The sequence below is a fragment of the Enhydra lutris genome, unplaced genomic scaffold (assembly GCF_002288905.1).
Source record: "Enhydra lutris kenyoni isolate GAN:26980312 unplaced genomic scaffold, ASM228890v2 scaffoldscaffold9, whole genome shotgun sequence".
In the NCBI taxonomy this organism is placed as follows: Eukaryota; Metazoa; Chordata; class Mammalia; order Carnivora; family Mustelidae; genus Enhydra; species Enhydra lutris.
In genome coordinates, this window is record NW_019154093.1 from 75,524,985 (window position 1) to 75,535,952 (window position 10,968).

The 10,968-nt window shown below is 36.9% G+C and overlaps 1 protein-coding gene across 4 annotated transcripts in view; it reads left to right on the forward strand.

Moving 5' to 3' along the window:
• Positions 1-10,610, forward strand: part of LOC111143648 (RAP1A, member of RAS oncogene family) — a 78,416-nt gene extending 67,806 nt beyond the window's left edge. For 3 of the 4 annotated variants that reach the window (XM_022497467.1, XM_022497470.1, XM_022497468.1), the window contains 3 exons: positions 366-509; positions 5,826-5,941; positions 8,923-10,610. In XM_022497467.1, the coding sequence (XP_022353175.1) occupies positions 366-509; positions 5,826-5,912 (231 nt within the window). In that variant the 3' untranslated portion in view covers positions 5,913-5,941; positions 8,923-10,610. The remainder of the gene's footprint in view (positions 1-365; positions 510-5,825; positions 5,942-8,922) is intronic. The other variant, XM_022497469.1, reaches the window with a different exon arrangement.
• Positions 10,611-10,968: the final 358 nt, after the last annotated feature.

Genomic DNA, 10,968 nt, shown 5'->3' on the forward strand with positions numbered 1-10,968 from the left:
TGGGAGATGAAGCACTTAGGCCCAATGAATACATTCTTCTCTGCATTGCAGGAGGTTCCTTTTCCCTCAGATTTTTGTACTTGGAATTCAGCTATATTATTAGTAGTCCACATGAGAATTATACCATTATATCCTTAAAATAATTTAGCTAATGAACATAGTAGCATCTCTTCCATATTTTTTCTGTCTCTTCCTGTTCTATCTACCTTCTTTCTCCCAGTATGCATACATAGAATTTTTTAAGCACTTGGTGAAGCTTATTGTCCTAACTAATAGATTTCAATTGGTGACAGGTAGTTACTTACTTAAAAGAGGCTAAGGAACAAGTATGCTAGTGCTCATATTGTGTTTTTTCCTTCCCATAGGTTCCAATGATTTTGGTTGGCAATAAATGTGACCTGGAAGATGAACGAGTAGTTGGCAAAGAACAGGGTCAGAACTTAGCAAGACAGTGGTGTAACTGTGCCTTTTTAGAATCTTCTGCAAAGTCAAAGATCAACGTTAACGAGGTAACCTACAGCTGCTAGACAGCACAAATAAGTGCCTTTTTAGTTACCTTTCTTTTAAGGTAATAGCCAAAACCAAATTTTTTGAAGAAAAAAAATTGTTCTTCTAATTGGTCTTGAATCTATCAGTGTACAGAGAACACTAAGTAATTCCTAGAAACCGTATTTCCTCACTTACATAAAATCACTTTGATGGTTGTGATGAAGACACTTATATTTACCTTACTGGCAAAGAGAAAGTTTAAGTTAAACAATGTGTTTGAAATCCTGCTAAGCTTCTGAATGATATGCCGGAAGGTAGTGTGTGCAGATTGTCCTATCACCCTTGCACAGTTATCTATGCACATGTGTGTAAATAGGTTGTAAAGTCAAGTAGGAAAATACAAAAATCAAAGTAGTTATTGAGCTTATGAACTTAGGTTATACAGAAAGGTATATGAGGTAATACCTCATGGGTATCCCAGAATTTGATGTTTTGAGTCGGGCCTTTCTTTGGTTTCTAACTCATGGGAGAAATCTGAGCATAGACGTGGAACTAGAATTCACCCACTTTTTGAGGCCTGATGAGGCAGGTGCCCAAGGCTTTTTTCGTCTCTGACTTAAGCCTTCCAACCATCTTGAAAACGAAGCTGTGACAGGACATGCTTAGTCAGCATGCCCACTGACTGGGTGTCAGTCCAGTACCCTCCTGGATCCCTAAAGATCTGTGCAGTTCCAACTAGCACCACCAACCAACCAAAATCTCAAGAGGTTCTCTTTGCTTTTGTTAATTTTAACATATTTAACATAAGCTTTTTAAAACAACGAACCAACCAATCAGAGGAGGCTTCTTTCCTTTCCCTGTAATGCATAAGTCTTCACTGGCCTGTTTGCTTGTCATTTGTGGCATCACAGGTAATCTGACAGCTCAGCTCACTCATAACATATGTGAGAGTTATGAGGGCCTTAGGTTATCAGCATCCTGTGTTTTTGTTTGCTATTCCTCTCTGGCCTTTGGGTCTGTAGGTCACTTTTCCTTGACTTAATATTATGCTTGTAGGCTGTTGTTTGATTAAAATGATTAAGTTACTTTAAACATCTGACAGGCAAAAAAATTGAGCTTGTTGCACATCCTCTCTTTTTAAATAACCAAGAATGTTAAAGCTTGCTTTATTAGGTAAAACCAATTTTTGTAAGTACATAAAACATTCATAAATTTCATCATTCAGCAGATACTGATTGTGTGCCTGTGTGTCTGGCAGTGTGTCGGGCACTGGGGTAACAGTGATCCAGACAGACACTGTTTCTGCCCTAGAGAAGTTTACATCCTAGTGGAGAACAAGTCCTACTGAGATCTTCAGCAGTCATTTCTTTTTCATTGCCAAGTAAATGAAAGGAAGTATGATACGCTTTTAGCTTTAGCTTTCTCTGTTGTGGAATTAGAGTTTTATAGATGTTATTTTGAAAAATGTAACTAATGATAAAATTTTAAGTGTTTTTTTTTTTTTTAATTTTATTTATTTGAGAGAGCGCTCATACAAGGTGGGGGGACAGCGGGAGAGGGAGAAGCAGACTCCCTTCTGAGCAGGGAGCCTGATATAGGGCTCCATCCCAGGACCAGGATCATGACCTGAGCTGAAGGCAGATGCTCAACCAACTGAGCCCCTAAAATTTTAAGTTTTCATACAGTCTTTTCTCAAAAAAGAAAGGAAGGAAGGAAGAAAAAGAAAAGAGAAAAGGAAAACGGAGATAAAAAGCATTGGGAGGGGGCTTATGCATCCTTGCATGCTCGCTGTCTCACAAATAAATAAATCTTGGGGGAAAAAGCATTAGGATGATGCGTGAGGTTGGCTAGGGAAACAGTAGTGCAGGATCACCACTGTAGGATGATTGACCTTAGGGATCTGGTTCCTTGCTATCCCTGTTCTCACCCTCACTGGTACCTGCCCACCAGGTTCACAGGACATGGCTCTCTGGGGCTGAGTGGGGTCAGGATCCACTGAGCACCATGGGCTGGTGGTGTTCCTTACTTTTAAAGCATTAAATGTTTGTGGGAACTCCTCTGCTACTTGTTAAGCCTCCTGGATTATAGTTTCCAGTGCCCCGGAGCTCTGTTTTCACAGCAGTGTTGTTAAACCTTGATGTGAGGGTTTATTAAATGTGGAGAACAGTAAAACAATATGGAATATGTTAGCTATTTAAGGCTCTTTACTCTTGTGAGGGACATACAAACTTTAAACTAGCGTATAATATTTGAGTTTCTTTTAATGTTTCTCTGTAGCCTGATAATCCAGCTACAGAGTTCCTTTGATAGCTAATAGTTCCTCAGACAGCTAATGCTTTGTGAATATACATGGGATTTCTGTTGGATTCAAATTTCAGATCACACAGGGACATACTGCTTGGCTAAATAACCCTCTAGTTCCTGCCACCTGTAGCAGAGTATACATGTTCAACTCTTATCCACGCCAGTTCTGAAAGTGGAATCACAGTTCTTTGCTGAGGCTGGAATCATAATTGGAATCAAGACATCCCAGTTGAGTAATGGCAGAAGGATTGGGAAAGTATACTTTGTTCCCTTTAGATTTTCTTGTGGATCAGAGAGATGAGGAAGGACCTAGGTGGAGGCCTCTGAGTGTGTCTAACCAAATACTTACTATAGCTTGAACTTGCCTTCATCACTGAACCAGCTGTTGCAGTGAGGTGGGCCTCATTTGCCAAAGAAGTCATTAAGGATATCACTGTGAAATCAGTCAGTGTAGTACAGAAACCCCAAACTGGCTGGCATGAAGAAACATGTGGCTTTGATTCTTTAACTATTTTAGTTTATCCGTTTAGTTTTTTATCTTATAGTTTATGCATTAAGGCTGGGGAACAAATGAGAACTTGTTCGTGGCTATGCATATTAAGTTCTTAGAGGGTTTCAGAATTGTGAAACAAACTGCTGTTTTGTTCGCAAATCCAGTGTTTTCAGCTTTCTTAGAAATAACATAATAGAGAACTTAAATGGTTTGAAGAAGATGGCAGTGGGGAGGATAGAGCAGAAAGAAAGGAATATAAATGAATCACTTAAAGCTTTGAGACAAATCACTCAATAGTGGCTTTTTTTTTTTTCCTTTTTAATAATTAGCCTTTTAATCTTAGGACCATTTTTAAAAATACATGAAATTGTTTTATCTGAGGACCATCTTAAAAAATGATTTTAAAAATTATTTTACTTTTAAAATTTACTGAAAGTATTTAAGAACAATAAGAATTTGTTTACTCTTCATCCAGATTCACCAGTTAACATTCTGTCAGTGTTTACATATCACACTCCTTTACTCCCAAATACGTTAGTGTATGTACCATTATATCAAAGACATTTTCTTATGCAACCACAATGCAGTTACTAAAATCAAGAAAATTGTTATTTGCACAGTCCCTGTTCAGTGCATATTCAGATTTTGCTGTTTGTCCCTGTAACTTTTGATATACTTTTTTTAAAAAAAAGATTTTATTTATTTATTTATTTGACAGAGAGAGAGAGAGACAGATCACAAGCAGGCAGAGAGGCAGGCAGAGGCAGAAAGAGAAGCAGACTCCCCACTGAGCAAGGAGCCCGATGCGGGGCTTGATCCCAGGACCCTGAGATCATGACCTGAGCCGAAGGCAGCGGCTTAACCCACTGAGCCACCCAGGTGCCCCACTTTTGAAATACTTTTATAAAGCGCTATTTATTATAGACGAGTCATAGTAAAGAGTTTCTGTGATTTTTGCTTCTCAGGTCATTAGTAAGTAAGTATTTGCATTTCAGCAAAGAACCAAATTCATCTGATCTGTTGTTTAATTGTTCCAATATTTGGGCATACTTAGCACTATGAAACATATAAACATGTCAGAATTAAAATAATCTGCTTCTGTGAAATAAATACTATTGTATTTATGTCTTTGATGCCTTGCATTTTTCATCCAAAATGAATCAAAAAGATGTATTAATAGAGATTGTCACTTCATTTGGGGGTCACACACTTTTTCTCTTTTTCACTTTAGCCAAAATTAATAGCACCAAAAACAGCAAACAGAAATCATATGCTTTTACATGTGGTATCTTGAGAGGAACATGGTATCTCTTCTGTCCTATTCTAGCCAAAAATATACATAAATCTTAACATGAGGAAAGATCAGACAAACCCAAACTGAGGGAAATTATATAAAGTTACTAACCATCTCTTTTCAGAAATGACAATGTCATGAAAGACAAAGACTGAAGAACTATTCCAGATTTTAACAGATTAAAGAGACAGAAAATTAAATGCAGTATGTGATCCTAGATGAATCCTTTGAGGGTGGGGAGCAGGAATTCTATATAGGACATCATTGGGGTAACTGATAAAATTGGGATCTGCACTGTAGATGATACAAAGTAACATATCAGTGCTTAAATGTATTCGATGTATAACTGTAACATGGTTATGGAAGAATATCCTTGCTCTTAGAAGATATACACTCAACCACTAAGGGCCCTGTTGTATGCAGACTACTATCCGATGATTTAGAAAATAAGAATGTATTTAGAGAGAAATGATAAAGTACACATGGCTAAATGTTACTAATTGGTGAATTTGGGTAAAGAATATACACCAGTCCTTAGTATTCTTGCAACTTCTCTGTAAGTTTGAATTTTTTTATTTTCATTTAAAGATTTATTTAAGAGAGAGAAAGCAAGCACACATGAGAGCGAAGGGAGGAGCAGAGGGAGAGGGAGACAAGCAGACTCTGTGCTGAGCGGGAAGCCAGTCATGGGGCTTGATCCCAGGACATTGAGATCCTGTCCTGAGCTGAAATCAAGAGTCAGACACTTAACCAGCTGAGCCACCGAGGCACCCCAAGTTTGAAGTTTTTAAAAAATAAAATAAATGTGTTCATATTCAAGTTGACCATCAACTATTCCCTTAATCATTATGTTTTGAAGCATATAAGATTCCATGAGGAATAAAACGTCACTACCTTGTTTTTCACTACTAATTTTTTTCTTGTTAATATTGAATATTTAAGAGCAAGTTTTTAACCTTGTTTTTCACTACCTTGTTTTTCACTACTAATTTTTTTTCTTAAGTCGATATTGAATATCTAAGAGCAAGTTTTTTCCCTCATGGTAAATTGATAAGTCTTGCTTTACCCTGACCGAGAGCCACGTTTTAAGAAACCTGCTGATAAAGCAGCAAAATACAGATCCAAGAGCAGAATAACATTTAACAGAACCAAGGTGGTTTTGTAGAGCAAGAGCTCAAGTGTTTGTTGAATAAGACTTTTTTTTCTTGTGTTGTGTTTTTTTTTGTTTGTTTTATTTTTTTTTAGATATTTTATGACCTGGTCAGACAGATAAATAGAAAAACACCAGTGGAAAAGAAGAAGCCTAAAAAGAAATCATGTCTGCTGCTTTAGACCCACAGTAAGCAGCAGCTCTGAGCCAGGTAAGATACTGAAAACAGAACAAATGCCTTGCTCATGCTCTTACTTTGGACTTTCCCCAACCCTAACCACTTCCCATTTCACTTGTTAGGGTATTTCCAGGTTTCTGCATCTTGTAAATGTGATATATAGCTTGTAGATGTGTTCATCTATTGCTAATTTGTCTCTCTCCGTATGAGATTGTAAGCTGACTGAGGGCGAGGACCACAGATGTTTTGTTCACTGCTGTGTCCCTAGTGCCGGCTACAGAACGAGTATTCCAAAAATAGAATTCCTTCCAGGGTCCCTCCTGAGTTCCTGGCAAATTAAAGTTGAATGTGGTTCATCTGAAACAAAATGCTTAAGTGCACATTTGATGTGTTATTTCGAAGTGAACACACCTTTGTGTATCAGTAATAGTCATTCCTCCCCCAGTGTAACCCCTGCCCTGATCCCCAACACCATCATTGGTTTTGCCTCTCTTTGAACTTAACATTAACAAAAACAGGTATTATGTCTGGCTGCTTTTACTCAAAAATATGTTTTCAAGAATTATCTTAATAAAGATGTAACTGCAGTACCATATGGCAGTAGTTCATTTTTATTGCGTGACTGTACTAGCAGTCTGTTTATGTATTTTGCTATTGATGGACATTTATATTTTTGAGAACTATATGGATAATTCTGTGCAGTCTTGCATGAGTCTTTATGCACACGTGCATCATTTCTATTTGGTGTGTACCTAGGAACAAAATGGCCAGACTATACACTTATATATAGGACCAGCTTTAGTAGATACTGCTAAAAGGTTTTTCAAGGCAATTGGACCAATTTATACACTTGCTAGCAGCTGATGAGTTCCACGTCCTCCCCAGAGTTGGTGTTGTCAGTCTTTTTAACTCAAGCCATTCTGCTGGCTGTCTGATGCTATGTTTTGGTAGTCATTTCCTCTCGGGTCTAGTTTGACTTCTTTGAAATGTTTTGTCTGTAGACTTCTAAGTATAGTTGACTTTAGTACCATTTAAGTTTTCATTAAAGTGACCCCACTGGAGAGAAATTAGTGGCAGCATTGAAGCTGCCTGTCAAGTGAAAAACCACGCCCTGCGGGAACCATGTGTTTTTCTCTAATTATGTATATGAAATCCCCTGAACAGTGTCTACTTATCTTCACGAACTCTACAAACTACACCATAATGGGATATTTTCATGAAGTGATTTTATGAGGTCATTTGATGCTGGTTATGTGCATATTACTAATCTAGGTCCAGTTAGAGAAATGTCTACTGTTCCCACTTGAGAGTTGGTTACACTTAGTCTTGTTAGTCTCTTGGGTCCATCAAGCAGATTACCTGTTCCAGAGCACCAAATTAATGAATATGTGCTTCCTTAGAGACCTAGATGAATCTCTCTCTTCAGGGAAACAACTGTGTAATTGTACCCCCCTTTAATTTAGTTTAATTTTCTTGGTACCCTCCCCTCCTAAATGAAGGTCAAGGAAAATGGGGAGAAAGGAGGGAACAGCACGGGATTGCTTCTGATTGGATTTAAGAAAGACAGATTCTGGTCAGATGTTTGCTTTACGCTTTTAGTGAAATCTTGACTCAATAACTATAAATCATTAGCTCCCTGAAGGTGATTATTTTAAAATTTGCTGGTGTTTGTTTAGGTAAGGGTGCAAAGGTAAGGAAAATAGGACTCCAGTTCCTATTCTGAGCTATATCACCTAACTCTCTTACTTAAGTCAACTATAGTTGATTGACTTGCTGATGCCATTACCTTAGCTGACCCTAGTTTAATTTCCAGTTCTCTAGAAAATGTTCTAGCTTATGTTTAAAGGAAGAGGTGCCATCTCCTGGCCTGTTACGAAAATTCATTCATATACACCCTGCAGTATATTGTGTATTACCTGAGAGAAGAGAAATCTTGGCCTTCATCTAGAAATGAGATTTTCATCCTGGTTGTATAAATTCTTAGGCTCTGATATGTAACTCGGCCTAACAATATATTTAATAAGTCACCTGAGATCTCTGTGAGTGTTTGAAAATACCAAATGGTGGGTCAGTTAGCAGTCAGAATATTTGGCAGAGCAAAGAAATCACAGAGTGATTATAGACTGGAAGTGCCATGCCATTCCACTTGAAAAGTACCAAGATCAGGGGTAAATTTAAGTAGCTATGTATGTTTTTAGTAAGAGTACATGAACCATAAGGGCAGTGTATCTGACCTTGCCCTTTAAGCAAGATTGTATTGAAACATATTAATCTCTTTTTAGTATGTCCCACTTCTAAAGACTCGAAGAGGAAATTCTTCCTTTAACCTAGTTCTTTTCTGCTGAGCAGTACAACTAATGTGGAGCCTTCTGCCCTTGCATATGGGGGTCAGCTCTTTCTGTGTCATCTCTTCTGGTCCTAACCTGTATTAGAGGTGGTAATCCTAGGGACACCTGCATGGCTCAGTCGGTTAAGCGTCTGACTCTTGGTTTCAGCTCAGGTCATGATCTCAGGGTCATGAAATTGAGCCCCTCCGACGAGCCCTAGCATCGGGCACCATGCTCAGCATGGAGTGTGCTTAAGGGATTCGCTCTCTCTCTCCCCACCCCTCCTCCCATTTGTGTGCACACTCGCTCACTCGCTCTCTAAAATAAATAAAATCTTTAAAAAAAAGTGGTAATCCTAATACTCCATAGTCCTGAAATGATTGGATAAAGAAATTTTATACACAGGTGTCATTTCCTTTTTGGGGAAAAAAAAAAGATGATAATGGGATAGAAATAAAATAATGACTGTTTTCCTTTTTACACATAGGACTGTCAGATGGTGAAATTAATAAAACTAAAATGGCCCTGTTACTGTAGCTGTTTAGTATAATTTAGTTGTCTAGTAACAATCAGCCCATATCTGTTTCTTTCTATATGATTATCTGCTTGTTCACTACCATCTTCTGACATCAAGAGGTTAGCCATATCTATGTATATATATAAATATATATCTGTTCAATGTTCTAGATTACAGGAATGAAGAACTGTTGCCTAATTGGGAAGTGCCAGCATTCCAGACTTCAAAAAATTAAATCTGAAGAGGCTTCTCCTGTTTTATATATTATGTGAAGAATTTAAATCTTATATTGGTTTGCACAAATTCCCTGGAGAAAAAAAAATTGCTCTGTGTATATCTCTTGGAAAATAAGACAATAGTATTTCTCCTTTGCAATAGCAGTTATAACAGATGTGAAAATAAATATACTTGAGTCTAATATGATTATACAAAAGAGCATGGATGCATTTCAAATGTTAGATATTGCTACTATAATCAGATGATTTCATATTGACCTTTTTATCATGATTCTTCCCTGTCAAGCACTAAAAGTTGAACCATTATACTTTATATCTGTAATGATATAGATTATGAAATTTTCCCTCAAACTCATTGCAGCAGATAACTTTTTGAGTCATTGACTTCATTTTATATTTAAAAATTATGAACTATCATTCTGTCATTATATTCTAATTAAAATTGTGCATAATGCTTTGGAAAAATGGGTCTTTTATAGGAAAAAAAACTGGGATAACTGATTTCTATGGCTTTCAAAGCTAAAATATATAATATACTAAACCAACTCTAATATTGCTTCTTGTGTTTTACTGTCAGATTAAATTACAGCTTTTATGGATGATTAAATTTTAGTACATTTTCATTTGGTTTGTGTGTTTTTGTTATTGTTTATAGATTTAAGGCTTTTATTTTATAATGGCCACATTGTTTTAAATGCAGTAGTTCCTTTCTGCCTGTACCTACAGAACACTTGGCTTTAAACCCCTAAGTCATTAGTAATTTCTCTAAGAACAGACCTCACACTTTCTGTTCTAGATGTATTTATTCCTCCTATACAGCAGACTACATCAGACTACATAGAATAGTTTTGTATATTCTCTCTTGATCTTAAAGATTGTATCTTATTGAATAAGATATCCCACTGTGTATTATTTTTATATGTAAAAATAAGTTTAATACTGTATCAGGGGTTAACTTTACTATTTAAAATCTTCCACAGCTTGTAATTTCATCAAGGGAATCCTTTTGTCATTGTTAATTTGTTGGGCATAAGCCCACCAATGAAATGTTATGTAAAAATATTCAGATTTGCTTTATAATAGATTGAAGAATTTGAGAAAAGTGGGAAAAAGTGAAAAAGCATACAAAGAATGTGTCAGTTGCTTTTGCTTCGACTATATATGAGGTAGTATAGTAGTCGTAGTATGGAAAAAATCGCTAAGTTAAAATTTTAGCTGGCTATATAGTGGTGCTTTTCTTTTCCTTCCCAGTTGTTTCTGTTTTTACAAAGATGGCGCTCGATGAGGACATGGATCTAGGGTATCAGTATGATTTACGTGTTCTCCATAGAGGTAGAGCAGAATAGCTTGTCAGCCAGTTAAGTGCTGGCGAAGGAAAGAAACAAGCTGAGAAAACCCTGTGCCTTGTCCCTGAATACTGAGGAGAAGACTAGTCCTAGAAAGTCTACATCACTGCTCAGGGATCTAGATACTGTCTCGCTGCAACCAGGTGTGAAGTAGTGTTCAGACCTTGCTGAGACTTTCCGGGAATGTGGTCAGGCCATCGGTTACTAAATTCAGATTTAGGAATAAGATTTCAAATGTAAACTCTGACCAACATGAGAAAATGTTAAAATATTGTTTTAAAAAAATTTTTTTTTGGAAATTGTATTCTTTTGAGTTTCTAATAAATTTAGTTAACTAATACTTTCCATCTACTGATCCAGTTACACGTATGCCTGGGATTAAGGGGCCAAAAATCTAATAAATGCAATAAATTAAAAATAAATAAGTGAAGCATTAGGGCCAGTTTGTCCAGGTCAAGGTAACATAATTTAAGGTCCTTTGGAGCCATTCTGCTTGAAGACTCACCTCTCAGACATTCCTTTGGACTTAAAATCATAGACAAACATCTCACACATCAGTAAAAATCGCTAAATATTACCTGTTCCATAGGTTGTGGTGTTATTTGCCAGATAGGTACAAAATCATTAAGTAAGA